Consider the following 26,747-nt stretch of genomic DNA (forward strand, 5'->3'; position numbering starts at 1 on the left):
GACAGAGACAGGGTGAGGACAGAAGTGGGGAGGGGGGGTGCGGATGGGAGGGGGCGCAGTGTTGGGAGCGGATGGGGGAGGTTGGGGGCAAATGTGGACAGTGTTGGGGTCTGGCAGCAGGCAGTGTTGTGGGGGGACAGAGGGGGCTGATGGGAGTGGGGCAGCCAGGAACAGTGTTGGCGGCGGACAGGGGTGTGTGGGGGGGGGGGGGGCGGTGTTGGACGGGGTTTGGGGGCAGACAAGGGCTCACGTGCGCTGTGCTGCTGCTAGTCTCCTAAACAGGGAGCAGACTTAATAGAAAACCCCAAGTCCCAGAGGAAAGGCATTTAATCGATTAACCGAATAATCAATTATCCGAACGAAATAGTGCTCGCCCATCTCGTTTGGATAATTGAGGCTCCTCTGTATATGGTTCAAAAAGGGCACCACGTCCTGTAAAAAAGTTCCATTTTCTGGTGCACCATACTTGTAATGAAGTCCAGGGGGATGTGGTCCATAACTAGCCTATGCCACCCTGAGGGTACTGGGGGATTTCTGACAGCCAGCTCATCAGAATGTTCTTCCTCGCACAAAATGAAAGAATACTAAACAATTTCTTTCCGTGGGGAGCTTCGGCGAACCCAAGAGGAGGGACACTGGATCTACCTTGACCTCAGTTCCCAAGACCCCTCCCAAAACACTTGCTATAGCGCCCAATACCTACGAAGCTTGTGGCATGACCACAAGCAATGAGTAAGAGTACCAACATCTATTTTACATTTGGGGCACAGATGCTCCTGTCTTAAATTTCGCAAGCCATTCCAGTGCCGAATAAACCCTGTGGAGTATCTTCAATTGCATATCTACTGCAAATCAAAATCTTCCTTACGTTCTCCAAAATATCCTCCCACCCCTCTGGTGAGATCTTCATCCCCGATTCCTGAGCCTAACTTCCACCTGCCCTTCGATGTCCTTCGAGACACTACCTCCTAATAATTGATGGAGGGTGCTGACCAAGAAAGTGCACATGGACCGAAGCATTCTCCTTTCCATATCCGGCTTATAGGGACTAACTATTAATGTAGTCTTTTTCTGTATAATCTGGAAGTAACGAAAGAGGTTCCAGCTAGATAACTCATATTTCTGGCTCAGCTGCTCGAACGACATCATGACCTCCCCGGCAAATAAGTCTCCGAAACAGGAAACTCCTCTGGACTCCCAGAGCCAAAAGCTGGAATCCATCAATCCTGGCCAAACCCTACCAATCCTACTAAGAGAGTAATTGGGTAAGTTTGTTTGTAAATTGTCCTCACTTTGTTGCATCATTGTCCATGCTTTAACTGTGTTAAGGGCAATCGGGTTTCTGCAATGTTCTGTAACAGTCCTCATCTTGTACATGAACAACAGATAAATAAGGGGACATTTTGCCTGGGAGGCTTTGATGTCCGGCCAGATGACTACAGGTCCTGGCAAGCCCAATCAGCCACATAGGATAGTAGGCAACTTAGTTGTTTTTTTTCAAACTCTGGAAAATCCACAACCCCATCTCCTGCGGAAGCTGCAATTTGGCAGGCTTAATAAGAGGCAGCCAGTGACACCAGATAAAAGAGCCAAGCCAACTCCATAGCACCTGCCTGACCAGCATCAATGGGAGCACTGGAATTGGATATAATAAACGAGGAAGAACATTCATTTTAACCAGAACTATTCTACCCACACAGGATATCAGAAGATCCTCCCAACGCCGAAGGTCCTATCTTATCTTCTCTAGCAAGTGTACAAAGTTAGCTTTATATAATTGATCAAAGGCCGGGGTGATAAAAATGCCTAAATACAAGAAACCTCCCCGTGACCATCTGAAAGGAAATCAGATTCCACCCCCAAGGTTGGGGACTCTAGGAAGACCCCCGACAGGCATGGCCTCCAATTTCATAAAATTGATTTTATATTCCAAGAAAGAGCCAAATAAATTAATCACTTGCATTAAATGGGGCACAGATATTGTCAGGTTAGTCAGAAAGAGATGAACGTCATCTGCATAAAGGGTGATCTTATGTATCCCTGATCCTACCTCCAGGGTAGTTATATTGGGGTTCTTCTGGATGGCCTCTGCCAACGGCTCAATCACCAATGTAAATAGCAATGGTGAGAGGGGGCACCCTTGTCAGCTGCCTCTGCCAGTGCTAAAATTGTCAGACCTTATACCATTAGTGAGAACTGCTGCTTTAGGGTCACTATAAAACACTGCCACTCACCTGGCAAAGACCTCTCCAAGGCCAAACCGTTCCAAGACAAAGAAGATGTACAGCCACTCCACCCAGTCAAACGCTTTCTCTGCATCCAGGGAGACTGGGAGCCCGGAATCAACCCTTGCTGGCACACCTGAACCATTTATACACTCTCCTAATATTACTAGAGGACCTGCGACCACTAATAACACCTGTCTGGTCCTCTTTTACAATGAAGGGCAAGACCTTCTCCAGCCTCAATGCCAGCATTTTTGACAAAATTTTAAAGTCCACATTTAATAACGATATATATGAACTGCAATCCTCTGGGGCTTTCCCTCTCTTGAGAATAAAAGAAATATTTGCTTCTCTCAGAGAGGATAGGAGGCAGTTCTGACTGAACGAATAATTGTACATATCCAACAATGGCCTGGCCAGCATGTCTATGAATTCCTTAAGTTCATCTGGGCCGGGTGTTTTACCACGCTGCAGCTGCCTCACCACCTCCTGTATCTCTTGGATTGTCAGAAGGGCATTCAAAAGAGACGTCTGCTCTGAATTTACACCTGGGAGGTCTAAAGTCTTAAAAAAGGACTCCACTTTGCCAATTTGTCCTCACAGCCCTCTGACCAGTGCAACTCAGAGTAGTACCTCCTGAATACTGCATTATTCTTCTTGGGATTACAGGTGACAGTACCAGCAAACTCTCTAATGGCTGTGATAGATAGGGGTGGGGGGGGGGGGGGGGGGGGGGGAGGAATCTTCTTTCTGGCAAAGTTTGACAAATACCTACTTGATTTATCACCATACTCAAATATCCTCCGTTTCGCAAAGGAAATCTCCCTTTTTACTGTCTGGGTAAGCGCAGCGTTTAGAGCAGCCCAGACAGCTGTAATCCACTGCAACTTAGTTACAGACAGTCTGTCAAAATATGCTGTTGCGGCTGCCTTCAGCCGAGTCTCAAGCATGCACTACTGTACCCCTTTCTGTCACTTCCAAGTCGCTGAGTAAGAAATAATCAAATCTCTTGCATAGGTCTTGGCAGTCTCCCAGAGCACCGACGGATTACTGGCCGTACCAGAAATAATGTCCCAAAAACTTTTTAATTCCTATGAAAAATACTCAATGAACTTGCTATCCTTCAGGAGGAAAGGATCCATGCACCAATGCCGTGAACCTGTCCCATCGCCTTAACTTCCATGTACACTGACACATGATCAGAAATGGCTATGTTCCCAATTCTGTAGGACAGCACCGAATTCAAAAAGGCCAATGGGGCAAAAAACATGTCAATCCTGATATGTCACTTATGTGGGTAAGAAAAAACGTTGAAGTCCCTATCCTCAGATGAAGATATCTCCACACAACCACCCACATCCACCAACCCCAGTTCCTTGTGCAGCTGCCTGGATTGGGGGGATATACCCGAGAGACCCCTAGGCATCCTAGCCACGCAAAGGACATCTGCTAAAAATTTGAAGGGATGTGCCGGGGGTAATATACATTCAAGATCCCATATTCTTCTCCATGTATTAAAGTTTTAAGGATCAGAAACCACCCATATTCATCCTTAATTTGGTCTCACAACTGAAATGGAAGGTTCTTCTGAATGAGTGTAGCTACCCCTCTACTTTTCGAATTAAAGGATGATTAAAGAATTTAAAAAACACCCGGCTGAACCCTCCCTGCTGTAACTTTAAGTGTTTCTTATCAGTGAGATCTGTTTCTTGCAGCAAGGCTACATTGACCTTTTCCTTTCTAAGGCTTGAAACTATCTTTTCTCTCTTAGTCGGTGAATGACTTCCTTTAATGTTCTAGGTGCACCATTTAAACAAGCGGTTAGCCATAGCTATCTGAAGCAGCCCGTGACCCCCCGGGAGAAAGAACCCCATTTATAGTGCGCTGAGTGAAAACAGTAAACAGTTTATATAAACTTGAAAATACAACTACAAAATCTACCAAATCAAAACTTCTAACAACTGCTTCTAAAATGAACCAACATATAACACAAAAAACAGACTTTGCCCTTTGCAGGGGTGCTCATACTACCCACTCACCCTCCATGGCTCCTTCCAGCTGCCCCAAACCCAGACAAAACTAAATACAAAAAAAACACGCATCTTATAACAAGAAAATTAAAAAGGCATTCAACCCAACTACTAAGAAAGAGAAACGCAAAGGGAATGATAAAAGAACAAAGGATAACAGGAGGGGAGAAAGAAGAGAGGAGAGAGAAAGAGAAAAAAAGGAGACTCCCACATATTAAAAAGACAAAACAGATAAACCAGGCAAACTACAGAAAAAAACAAAACAAACACGATTGTCCATATTATTTGAGCCAGCCAGCCTATTTTAAGGTGTCCAGGAAGTCCTTTGCCTTTTCTGATGAGTCAAGATTAAAAACGGACCCTCCATGGCTGAAATATATTACTGCTGGATATCTTACAAAAAACTGAATATTCAAGTCCTTCAGCTTCCTTTTTAACCTCATCAAAGGCTTTCCTCTTACGGATCATGGTCGCAGAAAAGTCTTGAAAGAACATACATAATTTTTGAACCTTTATTTATCAGAGCCTGTGGATCCTTCCCCAGTGCTCTAGAAACTTCCAGCACCATTTGCTTGTCTCTAAAGTGCTGGAGTTGCACTAGGACCAGGCGGGAGAGCTGGTCCAACCCGGGCCTGCGTACGGCGACATGGTGGACGTGCTCGATCCGCACCCAGTCCAACCCGACTTCCAGCTTCAAAAACTGTGGGAGCCATTGCTCCAAAAAGCTGATCAGCTGGCCTCCCTCTTCCTGCTCTGGCAGCCTGAACAAGAGAATATTCTTCTGAGATCTTCAATTTTTGAGGTCGTTGATCTGTTCAACTAAGGCCCATACCTGCCGTTCCAGGGCCTGCACCCTGCACTCCGAAGATTCCACTGCGGTTTCGGAAGCCGCGGCCCGCTGCTCCACCTCCACAATACGCCACCTGAGACACTGGATCTCCTCGTCATGCTTCTGCAGCATGGCCGAGATTGATTCAAGCCTGGCGCTGGTCTCTTCCATCGCTGAATCGATCTCCTCTTGGAGTTTCACAAACTCCAAGACCAGACTCTGCTCCACAGATAAGTCCCCAGGAGCATTTGTGGAGGCTGACGCCACGGCTGCATCCTGTACTGCAGGGTAGTATCCTGCTTGTTGCGATCCTCGCGGTCGCTTTCCCTTCGTCATTTTTGTTTCTTTGCGAAAAAAGCACTTAAACTAATAAATAGCAGTTCTAGGTGGTCTAAAACCAGCGATTTGCACCACAATGGGTAAAAAGGGAGGGTAAATGCACGACTTTGTCTTGGTTTTTCGGCAGACCCCAGCAGGGTAGACCTACTGGATCGCCGCCATCTTGGATCTCCTCATGATGCCGCAGTTTAATCATAGTTTATCTAAATGGTTAGTGTCCAACTCCAGGGCATTTTCAGATATTGAAAACTTTATTCTTTCACTTTTTCTCCACCAGATTCCTCTCCTGGAGGGAATTGCCCACAGTGACATTCCAAATGAACATCTTGTGCCCACCCCATGGGCAACCCTGGATCATTCAGCTTTGAGGCTTAACCTGTCCAAAAGTGGTGCCATTGTGATGATCCTTGTGAGGGAAGCTAATGAACACTGAGAACATATCAATGGATTAGTAACAGGTGGAAGTGTTGCCTGTATCCAAAAAGGGTGCAGGAGCTAAAACAGAAGCTGGTCCTCTCATGTTGATGTGCTGGTGTCCCTACGCCTGAGCAAGGAGGCCTAAGTCACTGGAGCTCTTGTGGCACAGTGATAGTGTCCCTACCTCTGCACCAGGTGGCCTAGATTCAAGTACACCTTCTCTTAATGCAGTACACCTGTCAAAGGTTGAACTTTAAAGAAAACACAAAAGGTAGTGTTTCCAATCTTACTCCTGTTCCTTTATTAAAAACATATTGATATACGAGAGAATTTCAGTTTCTTCTTCCTCTCCAGGATTCTTAAATACACACTCCAGCCAGCCACCATCTCAGTGACAGCACAGTCTAACACCTGCACCGTCAACTTCATGGCTGAAATTTGATTTCAGGTCAACCTTTAGAATGGCCATTTTGCAATTCTCTTCACCTTTTGGCACAATTTTGGCTCAAGGCTGTGAAGAGATCTCTGGACAGCTTCTTCACATGTTTATGCTAGGATTGTTTATCATCCAGTTCTTAAAAAATTGCAAACTATAGATGATTTTGTAAGGATAGTTTTAATAATTTTACATGAGAGGGTGCATCTGAAAGTGTGTGTGCCTGTGGAGTGAGCAAATGGTGTAGTGCTTGTGCCGAGTGCGATGAGAGGCAGTGATGTGTATTGTGTGAGGGTTTTGTGAGTGTGTGTGGGGGACCTGGGGGACGCTTTGCCTTGCCATGTATTGGACGCTTTGTGCTGGTGAGTAAGTGTGTGAGGTTGTTGTGTGAGTGTGTGGATGAGTGTGCGCAGATGGATGAGTGAGAGAAAGAGTGTGTGGGGCTGTGCAGGTGATTGTGTAAAGTGGTAACCAGTCCCAAGGACAGAGCTCTTAGACCCTGGTGAGAGCCCCAGACTCAGTAATTAGTACCTGTCTCAGGCCTATCTAGGTGTCTGTGAGGATATAGATGGTACGTATGTGTGTGAAGGTACATTTAAATGACTATGTCAGAGTGTATGGGGTGGGTGTGTGGGTTGTGTTTGCAGGTGTGTGGGATGATGTAGGCAGTATGTATGTGGAACAGTGTATTTGGGATGTTGTGTGCATGTGGGGTGATGACTGTGTGGGTGTAGGATGAGTGTGTATGTGAAGAGTGGTGTAGATATTTGGAATGGCGTGTATGTGGGTGTGGGGTGGGTGATGAGTGTGGAATATGTGAAGCAGAGTGTGTGGGATGCTATGTTTGAAATAGGGTTGAGTGTGAGTCTGGAGTTGGAGTGGTGAATGATGTGTGATGAAGTGTGTGCAAGTACAGGGTGTTGATTGTCTGGGTGGGGTGGTGAGTGTGGGTGCATGGGACAGTGTGTGTGAGGGGCTCTGTGTATGGGTGCATGTGTGTGTTTGCGGGGGGGGGGAATGTTACTAAAGGCAGTGTGTGTGTAAGATGCATGTGTCTGGGCTGGTGCACTGTTCTGTTCAGAGCACCATCCCCTTAGACAAGTATAAGGTTTCATCGGTACGTAGCTGTTCCTTACTGTTCCAATCCCATTGACTAAAAATTTTAAAGTGATTGTTGTGGTCAGTGACCTTTGCTGATGGAAAATTGATCTTTGCAGGATTCTGAGCAGTGTTTTTTTTTCAATCTATAATTTGCGTGTGAATCAGTCCAAGCAAACATTTTCAGCACTGGATTTCAAACTGATAACTTCACCATCCAACGGAACCTCCTCATGGGCAAAATTGCTACTGCATCTCAGTTATTGCAAGATCTGTAATTAGGCAGCTGTCTTGGCTTGTTGGGTTTGTAGGTTACATGCTGGAGGGTGTGCAGAGATCTGAGTGTGTGAGCATTGTGCAAAGTTTCAGAATATTGTCATGAAGTGTATTTGGTACACATCACCCACTTGCCTTCTCAATGCCTTAAAGCCAAAAGGATATGGGTTCAAATCTTACTCTGGAAATGAGGCTCTCAGTGCAATGCTGAGGGAGTGCTGTAATATCTTGGGGATGTGGCATAAAAGTGATACTCAGTCTGACCCCTTGGATGGACATAGCACCATTTTCAAGGAGAGCAGAGGAGTTTCACATGATTGCCCTGACCAGTGTTTGTCGCTCACTTAGCATCATGGAAACATATCATTTTCTAAGTGCAGTGACTGAGATCTTGCTATGTGCTACTTGTTCGTGTACTCAACATTACAATACAGCTATACTTCAGAAATTCTTCACTGGTTGTAAAGTGCTTTGGGCTAAGCCTGAGGTTATGAAAGGTGTTATGTCAATGCAAATCTTTCTTTTATCCTATCCTCAAAAAGCTCAGCAACAGGAGCTTTTTGAGGATAGGATAAAGCTAATAAGAGTTGGAGACATGGTGAGATTCAGCTGTCTTGTTTGGCTGACACCTAGTTTAGATCTGAGTGGATTTTAGCAGGAAGGGGGTGACTCAGAGGAGGCCAGGAATGAGTAACGCCTTTTAGAGGTTCCAGATGGACAATGTTAATTAGACAGTTGATCACAGCAGTGCTCCCAAACATGTGGATGAATCAGCAATATCAAAATCAAACTCTCACAGATTGGTTCTGGTCAATTCAGCATGAGATGACTTGCCTTCTTTTTGTCCAATGACTGGTTGTACTAACCCTCAGAACAACATTGGCCCCTGGCCTCCCCCCAACTCTTCTTTCTGGCCTTTACTATCAAGGGGGCTACATTGAGTTGGTATTGTGTTATAGACGCATGTTTGTGGATGTAGGTTTGCTCACTGAGCTGGAAGGTTCATTTTCAGACATTTTGTCACCATTCTGGGTAACATCTTCAGTGACCCTCCGGACAAAGCACTGCTGATGATTCCTGCTTTCTATGTTTAGGTTTCTTTTGGTTGATGATGTCATTTCCTGTTGTTTCTCTCAGGGGGCTTTACCCTGAGAACTGACATCACCAACCCAAAGAAACCCAAATATATAAATAGAAAGCAGGAATCATCAGCAGTGCTTCGTCCAGAGGCTAACTGAAGATGTTAGGGGAGGGTTTAAACTAACTCCGCGGGGGCATGGGAACCAGGACTGTAGCTTTAGGGTACAGGACCTTGAGTGTAGGGAGGTTAGGAATAATGCAGCGATCTCTAAGGAGGGTGCCTGTAACCAGAAAGGTGGATTGAAGTGTGTATACTTCAATGCCAGAAGTATAAGGAATAAGGTAGGTGAACTTGCAGCGTGGGTTGGTACCTGGGACTTCGATGTTGTGGCCATTACAGAGACGTGGGTAGAACAGGGACAAGAATGGCTGTTGCACGTTCCAGGGTTCAAATGTTTTAGTAGGATCAGACATGGGGGTAAAAAAGGGGGAGGCGTGGCATTACTTGTCAAAGACAGTATCACAGCAGTGGAATGGACGATGGAAGAGGACTTGCCATCTGAGGTAGTTTGGGCTGAGGTTAGAAATAGGAAAGGTGAGGTCACCCTGTTAGGTGTTTTCTACAGGCCTCCTAATTCCCGACTCAGGTGACTGACTGTGTGGAGTTTGCACGTTCTCCCCGTGTCTGCGTGGGTTTCCTCCGGGTGCTCCGGTTTCCTCCCACAGTCCAAAGATGTGCGGGTCAGGTGAATTGGCCATGCTAAATTGCCCGTAGTGTTAGGTAAGGGGTAAATGTAGGGGTATGGGTGGGTTTCGCTTCGGCGGGTCGGTGTGGACTTGTTGGGCCGAAGGGCCTGTTTCCACACTGTAAGTCTAATCTAATCTAATAGTCCTAGAGAAGTAGAGGATAATATTGCGAGGATGATTCAGGAAAAGAGTGAAGGTAGCAGGGTGGTTGTTATGGGGGACTTTAACTTCCCAGATATTGACTGGGAGAGCTATAGCTCGAGTTCATTAGATGGGTCGGTGTTTGTACAATGTGTGCAGGAGGGTTTCCTGACACAATATGTCGACAGGCCAACAAGAGGGGAGGCTATATTGGATTTGGTTCTAGGTAATGAACCAGGCCAGGTGTTAGATTTGGAGATAGGTGAGCACTTCGGGGACAGTGACCACAACTCGGTGACTTTTACTTTAGTGATGGAGAGGGATAATCATGCGCCGCAGGGCAAGAGCTATAGCTGGGGGCAGGGAAATTATGATGCTGTGAGGCATGACTTAGGATGTGTGGATTGGAAAAACAGGCTTCAAGAGAAGAACACTAATGAGATGTGGGGATTGTTCAAGGAGCAGCTACTGCGTGTCCTCGATAGGTATGTACCAGTCAGGCATGGTGTAAAGGGCCTTGTGAGGCAGCCGTGGTTTAGTAAGGAATTGGAGTCCCTTGTGAAAGGGAAGAAGGCGGCATATGTAAAGATGAGGCGTGAAGGTTCAGTAGGGGCGATTGAGAGTTATAAGGTAGCCAGGAAGGAGCTAAAGAGGGAGCTAAGAGAAGCGAGAAGGGGACATGAAAAGTCTTTAGCTGGTAGGATTAGGGAAAACCCAAAGGCTTTTTATAGGTATGTCAAGAATAAAAGGATGACTAGGGTAGGTATCGGTCCAGTCAAGGATAGTAGTGGGAAGTTGTGTGTGGAGGCGGAGGAGATTGGAGAAACATTAAATCAGTACTTTTCATCAGTATTCACTCAGGAACAGGACACTGTTGCTGATGTGAATATGGAATCACAAATAATTAGAATGGATACCCTGGAAATATGCAGGGAAGAGGTTTTGGGAATATTGGAAAGGATGAATATAGATAAGTCTCCTGGGCCTGATGGCATTTACCCCAGGATCCTATGGGAAGCTAGGGAGGAGATAGCAGAGCCATTGGCCTGGATTTTTATGTCGTCATTGTCAACGGGAATAGTACCAGAGGACTGGAGGATAGCGAATGTGGTCCCATTGTTCAAGAAAGGGAGTAGGGATAGCCCTAGTAACTATAGGCCAGTGAGTCTGACTTCAGTGGTGGGCAAAGTCTTAGAGAGAATGGTAAGGGATAAGATTTATGAACATCTGGGTAGGAATAACGTGATCAGGGATAGCCAGCATGGTTTTGTGAAGGGCAGGTCGTGTCTCACAAACCTTATTGAGTTCTTTGAGAAGGTGACTAAGGAAGTGGATGAGGGTAAAGCAGTAAATGTTGTGTATATGGATTTTAGTAAGGCGTTCGATAAGGTTCCCCCATGGTAGGCTAATGCTAAAACTACGGAGATATGGCATTGAGGATACATTAGAGGTTTGGATTAGGAATTGGCTGGCTGGAAGGAGACAGAGGGTAGTAGTTGATGGATTATGTTCATCTTGGAGCGCAGTTACTAGCGGTGTACCACAAGGATCTGTTTTGGGACCATTGCTTTTTGTTATCTTTATAAATGATCTAGAGGAAGGACTTGAAAGCTGGGTAAGCAAGTTTGCGGATGACACAAAAGTCGGTGGAGTTGTGAATAGTGAGGAAGGAAGTGGTAGGTTACAGCGGGATATAGATAAGTTGCAGAGCTGGGCGGAAATGTGGCAAATGGAATTCAATGTAGCTAAGTGCGAAGTCGTTCACTTTGGTAGGAATAACAAGATGATGGATTACTGGGCTAATGGTAGGCTACTTGGTAGTGTGGATGAGCAGAGGGATCTTGGTGTCCATGTACACAGATCTCTGAAAGTTGCCACCCAGGTAAATAGTGCTGTGAGGAAGGCATATGGTGTACTGGGCTTTATTGGCAGAGGAATTGAGTTCCGGAGTCCTGAGGTCATGTTGCAGTTGTATAAGACTCTGGTGAGGCCTCATCTGGAGTATTGTGTGCAGTTTTGGTCGCCATACTATAGGAAGGATGTGGAAGCTTTAGAACGAGTGCAGAGGAGGTTTACCAGGATGTTGCCTGGAATGGTAGGAAAATCTTATGAGGAAAGGCTGAGGCACTTGGGGCTGTTCTCATTGGAGAAGAGAAGGTTTAGGGGAGATCTGATAGAAGTGTATAAGATGATTAGGGGTTTAGATAGGGTAGATACTAAGAACCTTTTACCGCTAATGGAGTCAGGTGTTACTAGGGGACATAGCTTTAAATTAAGGGGTGGTAGATATAGGACAGATGTTAGGGGTAGATTCTTCACACAGCGGGTTGTGAGTTCATGGAATGCCCTGCCCGTATCAGTGGTGAACTCTCCTTCTTTATGGTCATTTAAGCGGGCATTGGATAGGCATTTGGAAGTTATTGGGCTAGTATAGGTTAGGTAGGATTCGGTCGGCGCAACATCGAGGGCTGAAGGGCCTGTACTGCGCTGTATCCTTCTATGTTCTATGTTCTATGTTACTTAGTATGGTGATGAAACATCTGAAAATGAACCTTCCAGCTCAGCAAGTAAACCTACATCCAGAACCTCAACCTGAGCTACAACTCGCTAACCCATATTTTTGTTTGGATTGAGTCTGAGGCTTCCAGTTGGTCACATTTCTTCAGCTAGAGAGTGGTAGGCCTGTGGAATTCATTGCCACAGAGCGCATTGGAGGCCAGGACATTGAATGTCTTCAAGGCAGAGGTTGTAAATTCTTAACCTCGCAAGGAATAAGGGATACAGGGAGAGTGGGGGTACGTTGCATTGAAATGCCCATCAGCCATGATTGAATGGCAGAGTGGACTCAATGGGCCAAATAGCCTTACTTCCATTCCTATGTCTAATGGTCTTATTCCAATGTGCAAAAAGGGCAGGAGCTCTTTTCCAGTCCAGCCTGGGTTTGGATCTCCAATCACGAGATCTACCCAAGTTGGGATGAATGTGGTTGGTGATGTGCGTGCTCTGTATTTTCTCACCTTTTGTTGATTTGACAAAGTGAATGGATGAAGACAGTTCCCTCTGAATGACTGAGTGATGAGTGAACAGGTGATAGAGGGAGGCAGAAACTGTGGGATTAGCTGTTAGTAGACTAGCAGCAGGATTGCAGCCAGGAAGAGAGGGACAAACTGATTAAGAGGGGTGGGGGAAGAATGGACAATCAAGTCTCTCTGATGTTTGGTGCTGTAAAACAGCTAATGGGGTCAGGCAGACGTGTGTATGGCATGTCACATCCCCTTAATCCCAAGTCTTTTCTGCCCATTATGTGGAAATTAATATTGAGGCTGTAACTTTCACCCCTTCAACATTCTCAACAGTCACCCACACACTGGTCCAACTAAGAAGCAGCTTTTATTTCCATTCATTCTTGAGATGTGGGTGTCACTGGTTCAGTCAGCATTTGTTGTCCAACCCTAATTGTCCAGAGGGCAGTTCAGAACCAACCATATTGCTGTGGATCTGGAGTCACACTTAGGCCATTATGAACCAGATGGATTTTGACAACAATCATTAGTCGTTATTCAGTTCCCTTTAAGCCAACTTTAATTCCAGATTTTTATTGAATTCAAATTTTGAAACCATTTCCCCAGAATATTAACCTGGGGTTCTGGATTCCTAGTCCAGTGACATTACCCCTATGCACCGCCTCTCCTTGGTTCATGAAGGGGTTAAGGTGGAAATGACTAGGTTGGAGATTGATGAAGTGAGAAGATTGGACATGACAGAGATAGGGAGCTGTGTAGTTATCTACAAGAGCTCAGTCTGCAAGCATTGTTTATCAGGAGCAGGCTCAGGCTGACTGTTGCTATGGAGACAGTGCAGAAGAAGGTTTAGATGGAGATGTGCAGATTGCTCATCTAATTCTGCTTCCTGCTCACAAATTGATAATTCAACATATTTTCTCTCCAATTCTGATTGCTGCTCCTTGCCTGTTCCTTCCAGGAGCACATTTAAATTTGTTATATTATCTCATGTCTCACAAGATCTGATTTCAAGGCTGCAGTTTATTCTGTAGCGATCAATCCCAAATAGCTAGTAGGCAAAGTATTGACTAGGCTATAGCCCAGTTAACATCACGGACTATAAATCTTGTCCTCCCAGCCAAGAAAGGGTTTCTGTATCTACGTGCTCAGACACTCACTCTGTTCTCGTCTGCTACGTGCTAAGCTAGGAGTGCAATTTTAACTCAACGATAAATTAAAGCAAAAAACAAAGACAAGTTAGGTAAACTGTTTACATTGGTTGGCGGTTCGATAACTAGGGGACATGGTCTGAGAACTAAGGCCAGACCATTTAGGAGAGATGTTAGGATACACTTCTGCACCCAAAGGGTAGTAGTGGTTTGGGACTCTGGCAGTGGATGCTGGATCAAATTATTTTTTAATTAAGCAAAAGTAATATGGGATATGGGCCAAAGATAGGTGTATGAATTTAGGCCATAGATTAACCATGATCTCATTCAATGGTGGAACAGCTCGAGGGATAGAATGGCCTACTCATGATCATGTTCCATTTAGATTCAGCTGACCCCACTGCCCCAAGCTATCTTCTACCTGTTCATCTTGGGGAAAGGCGAGGTGGAGATGGGCATGGGGTGGATTGTTTCTCGGCAACTGATCCAGTATTGTCCCATTTCACGCTATTGGCCAAAGTTAAAGCTGACGCTGAAGAGAAACTGAAGCTTGATTTTAAAATGCCCAGCGGGAGTTTTCACTCTTACCCAGTGTTTTCAAACATGGCATCCTGTACACTGTACCCTATGCCACCACTGGTATTTGTCACTCTTGAAATGCCCCTCTCGAAATGCCCCTCTCTACACGTGGGTGGCATGGTGGCACAGTGGTTAGCACTGCTGCCTCACAGCGCCAGAGACCCAGGTTCAATTCCCGCCTCAGACAACTATCTGTGTGGAGTTTGCACATTCTCCCCGTGTCTGCATGGGTTTCCTCCAGGTGCTCCGGTTTCCTTCCACAGTCCAAAAATGTGCAGGTTAGGTGACTTGGCCATGCTAAATTGCCCATAGTGTTAGGTGAAGGGGTAAATGTAGGGGGATGGGTCTGTGTAGGTTGCTCCTCGGAGGGTCGGTGTGGATTTGTTGGGCCAAAGGGCCTGTTTCCATACTGTAAGTAATCTAATCTCATAAAAAGGAAGATTTACATTTATATAGTACCTTTCACATCCTCAAGATATCCCATAATGCTTCACAACCAATTCTGGTGTGCAGCTATTCTTGAAATTGGAAAAACCATTCTGCACACAAGAAGCTTGCACAAGCAACAGTTTAATGTGACCTGAAGCTTTGATCTCTACCATCTAGAAGGACAAGGACAGTAGATACATGGGCAAACCACTACCTACAAGTTCCCCTCCAAGCCGCTCACCATTCTGACTTGGAAATACAATCACCTTTCCTTCAGTGTTGCAGAGTCAAATTCTTGGAACTCCCTCCCTAACAGCTTTGTAGGTGTTCCTATACCACGCAGAGACTGCAATGGTTCAAGAAGGCAGTAGAATTCATTGCCGCAGAGTGCAGTGGAGGCCGGGACGCTAAATGTCTTCAAGGCAGAGATTGATAGATTCTTGATGTCACAAGGAATTAAGGGCTACGGGGAGAATGCAGGCAAGTGGAATTGAAATGCCCATCAGCCATGATTGAATGGCGGAGTAGACTCGATGGGCCGAATGGCCTTACTTCCACTCCTATGTCTTATGGTCTTATGGTCTCACCACGACCACTTTCTTGGGAGATGATCTTCCATAAAGGCCATTAGTGTACCAGATAGATATGTATAATAATGGCTACTTACAGTCAGCTTGTAATTCCAGACTTTGATTGAACCCAAATTTCATGTTTGCCATAGTAGGATTTGATTCCATGTCCCCAGAACACTAGCCTGTGTTCTGGATTACTATCATAGTAACATTACTACTATCTCCCATTGATTGGCCCAAAATTGCTATTAGTACCTAGTTAAAGAGCAGGGCAGAAAGCTTAAACAAGTTAAACAGCGGGTTTGCTGTGTGTAAATACATTAAGCGGCAATACACTGAATAATGTAGGTATATCATATGATAATGTTAGATTCTGAGGAGGCTTGACAGTGGAGATGCTAAACAGGTGCCCCTCTCCTAGGGGGATGATTTCAGAGCAAAAGGTTGTTCATTTAGGATGGAATTGAAGAGTATCCTCTCTCAGATGGTTGGGTATCTTGGGAATTTTCTACACAGACAGCTGTAGAGGTTACATTCTAAACTGAGGTAGACAGATTACTATCGGAGAATCAGGGTTTGGGAATAGGTGGAAAAGCGACACTGAGACAAAGATTAAATCAGACACAATCTAATTGAATGGTGGAGTAGCCTTGAGGGAGTAGGAAGAATGGTCTTCTCTTATTTCTTAGTTTTATTTCTTCATAAATCATGGAAACTTTAATAAGGAGGAATAGCTCTTTCGATATTGCTTCAGATGTTACTTCAATAGCAGTGTCTGTTATTTCCATGGTGTTGCCATGTCAACTGTTTTGGGTTCTCCAGAGAGTCCAACTCTCCGGCTGTGTGATTAGTGTGATGCCACAGTGATGTATGTGAAATGAGGCTGGGAAGAAGCCCTGAATACTGCTCTATTTGCCATATTAGAAAAAGGGTAGGGTAGCACCCATCAAAAAAGATTGAACTAACTTGGGGCTTTTTCTCAGAAGACTGAGGGATGCCCAGATAGAATTCCTCAAGATGATGAGAGGTTTTAGTTTAGACTTAGAAAATATGTTTGCAATTGCATACAAGACCAGAATAAAGCAATGTAAATGTAGACAGTCACTAATAAATCCAAGAGGAATTTCTTCACCCAGAGAGTGTTGGGATGTGGAAATTTGCTACCACAGGAAGTGGTTGAAGCAAATAGTTTATGCAAGAGGAAACTTGATAGATAATTGAAGGAGAAAGAAATGGCCAAGATATGTTAAGAAGAAATTTGTGCACTTACATCTTGTTTGTTCACCACCATTAGATATCCCAAAGTGCTTCACAGTTAACTATATTCTGAAATGCAGTGATTGGAAACCCAGCAGACAAACAACAATATGGAAATGATCAGATAATCAACTGTGATGCCAACTGAGAATCAAATAAGGAGAATTCCCCTGCTTCTCTTCAAAACAGTACCATAGATTCTTTTGGGTCCACTTGAAAGAAACAGAGTGGAGATTTTTCATCCCACCTTCAGGGCAGTACCTCTGACACTGCTGCATCCTTTCAGCACTGCACTGCAGTATCAATAGTGCTGAACTCTCTGGAAAAGGACTTGTACCTAAGACGAGCATTTGATGAGGTTAGATAAGGAGGCTTCGGTTGGGGAATGGTTAGAGATCACGTGGAGCATGAACAGTGATATACGGGTTGTAGGATCAAATGGCTTGTTTCCATTCTTCTGATCATTCCTAAGTCTAAAAAGCATCACTGTGGATTGATCGTACAAGTACTTCCAATTCACTAATATCCTTGAGGGAAGGAAATCTTTTGTCTTTACCTGGGCTGGCCTATGTGTGACTTCAGACTTACAGTGATGTCGTCGACTCTTGACTGCCCTCTGGGTTAAAAGGGTTGGGCAGTGTACGCTGGCTTAGCCAGTGCTGCTACATCCCATGAGCGAATTAAAATAAAATCGTCCTGATTGTGACACTGTGATGTAAATATTGAAATTTACATGTAAGGAAAATAACAACATAAGGAATCATTCAAACATAAACCTTTGATATTTTCCCTGAATCTTTTTTCATACTCTTGTGATATGATGTCAAGTGCATTATGGGCCAGCTGGTTTCAAAATGGCTGACTCAGTAATGCTAGTTTAACAAGAGATCAAGCTGTGGGATGTTTGGAAAGGTTGTGAATATTGAGAGTGATTTCTACTGCAGTGATGGGATCTCAGAGATAGTACAGTGCAATCAGACACTGAAGTTCCAATGACCTTTGGGAAGGAAATCCACTGTTCTTAACCAGTCTGGGAGAAAGTGAAGACTGCAGATGCTGGAGGTCAGAGTTGAGAGTGTTGTGCTGGAAAAGCACAGCAGATCAGGTAGCATCCAAGGAGCAGGAGAATCGAGTTTCAGGTATAAGCCCTTCATCAGGAATCTTATGTTGACCTGCTGTGCTTTTCTAGCGCCACACTCTAGACTCTACCTTGCCAACATTGACAACATTCTGAAAATTAATTTTTAAGACAAAATGTGGCTTTTAAATATGTAGGATTGATGGACTGAAACCTCCAGAAATTGGGAGGGAGGGTGATCAGTCTCCCAGGGTTGATGTGGAGTATCCATCTATTAAAGATTCTACTGGATACAGCTGCAGTACACCGAAGGGAGAAAACCCACAGGGACCTTTACATCTTTGGTCCTTTTTGTTGTTCACAGAGGCAGACAGAGCAAGTTTAACCGGGTGAGGTGAGAGGTCATGCAGTGAAGCCTTCAGGAGTTGACACAACAAGAGTTGGTTACTCTTAGTTGAAGGTGTGGCATAGGACTGACTTTTTAATGGAAAATAAGAGGTGAAATGTTAGTAGCGTTGATGTAGCTGTTGATGTTGCTCCATTTACTGCCTCACCTGCAGTGCTCTCTCTCTCTCTTCCCCCACCCCCCCAACTTTCTCTCTCTGCCCTCTTCCTCTTCCCCAGCTGCTGTGGAAGCGTGTGTGTTGCACGGACTCAAGCGAAGGGCGGCCGGCTTCCTCCGGAGTAACAAAATAGCCGCCTTATTCATGAAGGTGGCAAAGACCTTTCCTTTGGCTGAGGAGCTGTGCAGGAAGGTGCAAGAACTGGAGCAGCTGATTGACAGCAGGTAACACACTGTGGAGGACGCATTAGAGAAGATTGGGCAAGCTGGGGTCAAGAGCCCCTGAAGTATTTTCTTGAGTCCGTGAGAAACTTCTTTACCAGCTTTATATTTAAATGCGTGGTTCCACAGAGGCAGCAACTTAAAGGATCTGCTCCCATGTATCTGAAAGGAATTTGTGTTGTCCTTTGGCAGATCCAATTTAATTGGAATAATTATCAGAGGTTCTTTTAATCCACTGGAAAAGAGAGGCCTCCAAAATTCTTAAAGGACACAATGTAAAATAGATATGGCTGACAGCAGAACTATTAAAAATGGACCCAAATAAATCCAGTAGGGATTTCAGGAGTAACCAATTCTTATCTTGAGAAAAATAAGAACCTCCTGCTGTTTTTCAGAACTCTTTCAACCTTTGCAAAATGGTCCTAGTTTCACCAAGTCACTTTCAAAACATCTCAAACTAGGACAAATCCTCTGATATAAATCCTCACTGGTAAAATTGTATCCTTTAAAAGAATGTTTCCAGAATTTTGAAAATTTAAGTACTCATGCTGCTGAGGCTAAACTGGGGATTTTTTAAAAAGCAGTAGATTTCTAAAATGTCATATCATTCAAAAGTATGGGCCTCGTGCAGGAAGGTGGAACTAGTGTAGATTTAGTCTGTTGTCATTGGTACAGACTTGCTGGATCTCTCCTGTACTGTATGATTCTATGATAAACCTTTCAGCCAGAGAACAATGAGAATATGGAACTTGTCACCATACGCAGTGAACAGCATTGACGCAGTTAAAGGGAGGTAAGTGTGGGGGACAAGAATAAAAAGATACACAGAGAGGGTGAGATGAAGCTTAACTCGGAGAATGATTAGATAGAGCATAAAGTCTGGTTTTATTTCTGTGCTATACTTTCAATGTACTGGACTTTAAGGGGGAGGGGGGGGCACAGTTCTCACCCACAACCTGTGAAGACGATTGTTAATCGCTTTAAGGCAAGGCTTAAAGTTTCGGGAAGAGACATTTTTATTCAACCTGTCCAGGAATATTATGACACATACAAATACAACTTGAATTTAGGCTTCCCAGCTCAGGGTTAGGAACACTAGCACTGCATGGCAAGAGCCCCACATTTGGAACAAGGTCCTGGGCTCTGTCTTTAGCCTGGAGATTGATGTATCATCCAACCTGGATTGTTGGGGTGAGGGTGAAGGCGCCAGTGCAAGTCAGGAGAGGAGTAGTATGATAATGTGAGACAAGGCCTCCAATGAGCCCAGGAAATCCATAATCTGCCTGTGTAGCTGAAGCATAGCTTGTGCTGACCCTTGCCACAGGGTAAAATAATGCCCAGTGATGAGACCCTAAAGTCGTCTTTAATTCATAGCTTCAGTGGGTCCAGGGATGGGCAAGCTGCCTCAGGTGTTCTCCCCATGCGTGCATGCACGTGCGCGCACACAGACACACATCCTCCCCAAGTAAAATGACAGGTCAGTGAGAGTGTAGGTGATGAACAGATCACATCACTCCTTACCTTTCCCCCAACCCCACCCACTGGCGAGGGGATGTTTAAAACCCAGCCTCGTATTGAGTGCTAGAAATGAACATGTTGACCACTTCCGTTTTTATAAAATGTCACATTCCCTCTGGATTCCTGTGTAGTGTAGGTAAGGAGGTGAAGTTCTCCAGTGCCAACATTGCTGCCTCAGACTAGAGTTCTGCCTATTATGGTGACGGCTTGGTCAGCAATTATTGGAAGCTGCTGTTTTGGGCTGTGCACACAGTTTGGGAAATCAGGTTGAGAAGGGAAGTTGACCTAAAGGTCTTTACTCAAAGATATGAATGGTGGAATATGGCATTCAGAAAGACTAGAAAAGTGTGCAACACAAATGGGTTCCATTCAGATTGTGACTGTAGCTGCCGCAGGCCCTAATCTCTGAAGTTCTCTCCATGTATTTCTCCACCTCTCTCTCTTTTAAGATGCTCCTTAAAACTTACCTCTCTGTCCAAGCATTTAGTGTCATACCTTTATTCTGCCAAGTCCCCTGACTTGATAAAGTTGCGACAGAAAAAACTAGCTGTGGGTTGAAGTTGGTCTGTTGGACTCTCCACTATCAGGGACTCCATCCTAAAAACATGCTGTTTATATCCACAGGAGGAGCCAAGGTGCAGCCCCACAAGAGCATGTTCGCAAATCTCAGAAGGTGCCTCATCTGTCCGCTCAAGCTGTCAAACATCTGTGGATCCGCACTGCCCTCTTCGAGAAAGTTCTGGACAAAATCGTGCAGCACCTTGTGGAGAATAGTAGGTTGGTACTGAGCTGTTTCAACTGTGCCTTTGAAATAAATAGAGCCCTTTCTCTCTCGACAGAAAACTGAGTTGGACTGCTGAGCAGTGCTATTCCTAATGGTGGCACAATGGTGACCCTTTATGTACAGAATGGTTTTACTTGGCTTTTTACAAATTTAGATTATTTGCTCGATTACAAGAGGGGCTGTGGAGACGAACATTGCTCCGTTCGTGGGCTTAGAATGTTGTCTCTTTCTTCTCCCAGTTGTAGAGTCATACAGCACAAAAACAGACCCTTCGGTCCAACTCATCCACACTCAACAGACATCCCAACCTGACCTAGTCCCATTTGCCAGCATTTGGTCCATATTCCTCTAAACCCTTCCTGATCAAATACCCATCCAGATACCTTTTAAACTGTGTAATTATACCCACCTCCCCCTGGCATTCCATAAACATACCACTCTGTGTGAAAAAGTTACCCCCCAGGTCCTTTTAAAATATTTCCCCGTCATCTTAAATCTATGTCCTTAATTTTAGACTCCCCCATCTGAGGAAAATGACTTTGGCTATTTTCCCTATCCATATCCCTCAGGATTTTATAAACCTTTATAAGGTCACCCTTCAGTCTTTGATGCTCCAGGGAAAAATCCTCAGCCTATTCAGCCTCTCCCTATAGCTGAAATTCTAAGCATACTTGTAAATCTTTTGTGCACCCCCTCAAGTTTAACAACATCCTTCCTTTAGAAGGGTGACCAGAATTGTATGCAGTATTCCAAAAGTGGCCTCGCCAATATCCTGGAGGAGAAAGTGAGGACTGCAGATGCTGGAGATCAGAGCTGAAAATGTGTTGCTGGAAAAGCGCAGCAGGTCAGGCAGCATCCAAAGAGCGGGAGAATCGACGTTTCGGGCATGAGCCCTTCTTCAGGAATGAAACGTCGATTCTCTCGCTCTTTGGATGCTGCCTCACCAATATCCTGTACAGCTATAAGATGACATCCCAAGTCCTCTTCTCAATGTCATGACCAATAAAAGCAAATGTTCCGAATGCCATCTTCACCACCCTGTCTAACTGCAACTCCATTTTCAAGGTCAATACACCTGGACCCCTTGGTCTGTTTGTTCAGCAACACTCCCCAGGGCCCTACCATTAACTGTACAAGTCCTGTCCTGGTTCTCCTTAGCCAAATGCAGCACCTCACATTTATCTAAATTAAACTCAATCCATCACTCCTTGATCCATCTGATTGAGGTTCCATTGTACACTTCTTCACTGTCCACTACACCACCTATGTTGGTGTCACCTGCAAAGCTACGAACCATACCTCCTATACTCATATTTAAATCATTTATATAAATGAGAAAAAGCAGTTGATCTAGCATTGAACCTTGAGGCATACCGCAGGGCATAGGCATCCAGTCCAAAAAGCAACCCTCCGCCCCTACCCTCTGACTCCTTGTCAAGCTAATTTTGTATCCAGTTGGATAGCCCCAAATGAATCCCATGTAATCTAACCTTACTAACCAGTCCACCATGCGGAACCTTGTCAAATGCTTTGCTGAGGTGCATATGGACAATGTCTACTGTTCTGCCTTCATCAATCTCCTTTGTCACCTAAAGTTAGTGAGGCGTGATTTCCCATGTACAAAACCAGTCTGACTATCCTTAATCAACCTCTGCCTTTCCAAATGCATGCAAATTCTGTACCCGAGAGTCCCCTCCAACAACTTACCCACCACTGACTTAAGACTCACCAGTAGATAATTTCCTGACTTTTCCGTACAGCCTTTAAATAACAGCACATTAGTCAACTTCCAGTCTTCCGGTACCTCAAGTGTAGCTAGCAGTGATGCAAATATCTCAGCAATCCCTTCCCTAGCTTCCCACAAAGTTCTGGAAAACACCTGAACAGGTCTCAATGATTTATCTACCTTTATGCAGTTTAAGATCTCCAGTATCTCCTCTTCTGTAATATGAACTCTTTCAAGTCATCACTACTTATTTCCCTAAGTTCCCTCAGCTTTCATGTCCTTCTCCACCATAAATATTGAAGCATTGAAGCATAGTATTTGTTTAGTATTTCATCCATCTCCTGTGATTCCACACTTGAACGGCCAAATTGATCTTTAATTGGCCCTATTCTCCCACTGATTACTCTTTTGCCCTTAATGTAAGCTCCCTTGTTCAAAGGCAACTCCAATACATTAATCCTGAGCTGTAAACCTTTGGAGTGCATCTGCTGTCAGCCTAAATGACCGATATTTGTGTCAAGTGACAGGAGTACACAATGCATACACTCTATGCTGATGTTATAAATATCCTTTGCTGTACTGATGAATTGAGCTGGCTTCTTGAGATGTACAACATTGACTTCTGTTGGTGTAGCTGCAAGACATGGACATCAGTACCCTGTGGGACGGTGGGTTATTGCATCGTATCTTCCTTAGTATGAGCAAAGGTTTTAATCTCGAATCAGGAGTGGGTTGCAACCCTAGTGTGATTATTGGCAGTAGATGAGAGATTTGCTTCATTTTCTGTCAATGCAGGTGGCCAGCGACTTCCTTGAACTACCCCTGAGTAGATGGTCCAGAGATACAGTTGGACATATTTGTCTCCTTCTGTATCTGCACCTCAAGCTCTTAGGGGCCGAGGTAGTGTTCCCTATGTCTGGGCCAGGAGCTCCTGGTTCAATTCCCTCAAGACTTGATGGCTATGGAAAATGTATCACACCAGGCCAAACAGGTTGATTATCAATTTGTGCATCCTTCCAATGCACCTAAGAAGAACAGGAGTGTTTCCTGCTCTGCCAGAGCTATATGGGAGCTGCATTAGCCTATTTTAAGTCTCCTCAACAAGTTTCTTGGCATAAACGAGCACCATACATACATCCCAAAGATCTGAAACAAACACACACCTCCAAGATATGCTGGGAATTTCACATTGTGGGGCAATCACAAGTAAACAACTAGCCAATTCTGATGTATCGCTTTGCTGTAAAGTATTTCCCCAATGGAGAAATTCTTTAGCAGAAACAGAACTTCGGGTGGACAATGTCTGTGTTTGGGAGCACCCATATCTACTGTCACCAGGTGATTCTGACTGAGATGCTTGAAGTGAGAATAGCTTCTGGTTATACTGAGCGCTGTGCCAATGGAGTTGGGTGAAATCTGTATTAATATTGCTGCAGATTTGTTCCGTAGGACTGAATGTTACAATTACAAACAATGCAGTGGACATGATACAGAACACATTGAATATTGCTCATGCTGTTAGTCTGTGATGCTTTACACCCTCAACACTACATTCCTTCTCTGCTTACTGAGCACACATAGGCCACGATTGGGTACAACCCATGGCCAATTAGCCTGCTGGCACTACCCATCCCAGCTGACAGGTAAACAAGGGTCACTTGGGAGTAACATAGAGTCCATAATCCCAGTGAAGACATGGGTGCCTTCAGAAGGTAGTTTGGGGAGGGGGGGTTTCTCTACAGACATTTTGACAATCAAAAATGTTTTCTGCATCTTTTCTCATTTCAGTAAATACTATGAAAAGGAGGCTCTCATGATGGACCCTGTGGACGGGCCGATTTTGGGCTCGCTGTTAGGTGAGCACTGGAGAATTTTATATTGAAGCAAAAATGGCTGCGAGATGGAAGCTGTGCAAAAGATCATTTATATTTCTTCACCAGCGAGACAGAACTGCTACTGTTGCTCAGATAGTGGTTGTCACTAATTCCTCTAACACAGGAAATCTCCCATCATGGCTTCTATCTAATTCACCACAATGAAAGCATTGGTAAAATTGATCACTTTAAAATAGTTTGAAATACTCTTTTTAAGTGATTATTTTGAGGATGTCAAGCATGGCTCTGTGGGGAACATGCTCACTTCAGAGCTGCAGATCACATTCCAGAGACTTGAGCACAACATGCAGGCTGACGCTCCAGTGCAGTACAAAGTAAGTGGTGTATGATCAGAGGTTACCACCTTTTGGATCAAGTTAAAGATCTGATTGGCAATATTGTGAGGAAGAGCAGGGGAATTCTCCCTAGCATGTTGACCAATATTTCCAACTCAGTGAACATCACAAACATTTTTTGGTACGGTCTTGATGTCATGAAAGATGCTATCTAAAAAATTTTGTTTTGTTTTTATTTTCAAATGTATGCCATTATGATCTTTAGTATGAAAAGCAACCATTCATTACTGCAATGCATTTGGTATACCAGTTAGAATTACAGAAATGACAATTGGAAAGCATAATGGGCGATGAAGAGACTGTTGTTTGCCCCACATATCAGGTGGTATTGTGTACTGTGGTATCTGTACACGTGTGTTTGTATCAGTAACTCCATATCCAGGGCGAGACATTGCATTCCCCAAGGTTTTACAGATGAGGATTTTCAGGTTAGTTGTAAATCAAAACAATAGCAAGTAATTAAAAACCAAATATAACTGGGGATGCTGTAAATCAGAACCTAAAACAGAAATTGCTGGAAAAGCTCAGCAAGTCTCGCAGCAACTGTGGAGAGAAATCAGACTTAACCTTTCTTGTTCAATGACCTTTCCTCAGAAGACGTTGAGAAAGGGTCACTCGACCCGACAGTTACCTCTGATTTCTCTCCACTGATGCTGCTAAACCTTCTGAGTTTTTGCAGAGTTAAAAATCACACAACACCAGGTTATAGTCCAACAGGGCGATGACCTGGTGTTGTGTGATTTTTAACTTTGTCCACTCCAGTCCAACACCGGCACATCCACATTAGAACTTTTGCAACGATTTGTCTTTGTCATGGAGCAAATAATTAAATGCTAGTGTTAAAATGGTGGTTTGACGCCTCTTGCCTGAGCCCGAAACTCATGGCTGTGACTACACCGTGCTCTCCTCTCTTTCCTCCAGTCGGGCCGTGTGCCCTCGAGTACACGAAGATGAAGACAGCCGACCATTTCTGGACGGATCCTTCGGCAGACGAGTTGGTCCAGAGGCATCGCATTCACAGCGCCCACTGTCGCCAGGACTCGCCCACCAAGAGGCCTGCCCTTTGTGTGAGTTGGGTCACGTTTACCTCCCTTTTTTTTGAGAAGCCCGAGCCTGTCGTGCAAATGACCGGGCGGGGAGTGAGGGGAGCACATCGATCGAATCTCCTCATTCCCTTCTGCCATTTTGGAGGCCGACGCTCGAGAACGGGCCTGGACTGTCTAGGACATGGCGGCGAGCAATCTCAGGAAGAGACAGCTGGAGCTTTCAGTAAAACTCACTGGGGGGGGGTTTGGTTTTTCAGTGGAGCTTTCTAGTATCTCGGACACTGTAGTTACAGACGGAAAAAGACGGCGGTTGCAGATTTTTTTTCAAAATGGTGTCCCAGCGCGCGCACGAGAGTTTCCAACCGCCACGGAGGGCGATGGGTCGACTGACCAATGGTAGGAGGCAGGCTCAGGTCATGTGATGGCATCGTCCCGCGCACGTGCGCACACCGAGACGGAGCTGAGGGCTGCCGTTTTTCTGGGAATTTGACATGATACCTGTCAAAAATCTACAAACATAGAAAATAGCGGTTGGAACAAGCCATTCGGCCTTTCCAGTCTGCTCCTTCCTTCAGTAGGGTTCGGACAGTACAGCAGAAAGAAAAGCCCTTCGAGTCTGTGCCAGTCAAAAATTATTTTAATGTCATGTCTGTGCCAGTCAAAAATTATTTTAATGTCATTTTCTAGCACTTGGTCCATAGCCTTGTAGGTTTGGTGTGATTATGATTGATCATCCAACTCAATATCCAGTCATGCTTTCTCCCCATGCTCTTTGATCCCGCTAGTCTTAAGAGTGATATTTAACTCCTGCTTGTAAAGATCCACTGTTGTAGCCTCATCCCCTTTCTGTGGCAGACAGGCTCACCCATTACCTGGGTGAAGATACTTCTCAGCCCTGGTCCTAAATGGCCCACCCAGTTCCCTTAGACTGTGAACTCTGGTTCTGGTCATTGGG

General features: G+C 44.7%; 1 protein-coding gene across 1 annotated transcript in view; it reads left to right on the forward strand.

Annotated features, from left to right (window-relative positions):
• sgsm1a (small G protein signaling modulator 1a) overlaps positions 1–26,747 on the forward strand; it is a 138,591-nt gene that overhangs the window by 52,657 nt on the left and 59,187 nt on the right. Inside the window, exons 5-8 of the mRNA XM_060844131.1 lie at positions 18,329–18,491; positions 20,631–20,783; positions 24,305–24,372; positions 25,668–25,813. Coding sequence (XP_060700114.1) covers positions 18,329–18,491; positions 20,631–20,783; positions 24,305–24,372; positions 25,668–25,813 — 530 coding nt within the window. The remainder of the gene's footprint in view (positions 1–18,328; positions 18,492–20,630; positions 20,784–24,304; positions 24,373–25,667; positions 25,814–26,747) is intronic.

This window comes from Hemiscyllium ocellatum, chromosome 24, assembly GCF_020745735.1.
Source record: "Hemiscyllium ocellatum isolate sHemOce1 chromosome 24, sHemOce1.pat.X.cur, whole genome shotgun sequence".
NCBI classification, from domain to species: Eukaryota; Metazoa; Chordata; class Chondrichthyes; order Orectolobiformes; family Hemiscylliidae; genus Hemiscyllium; species Hemiscyllium ocellatum.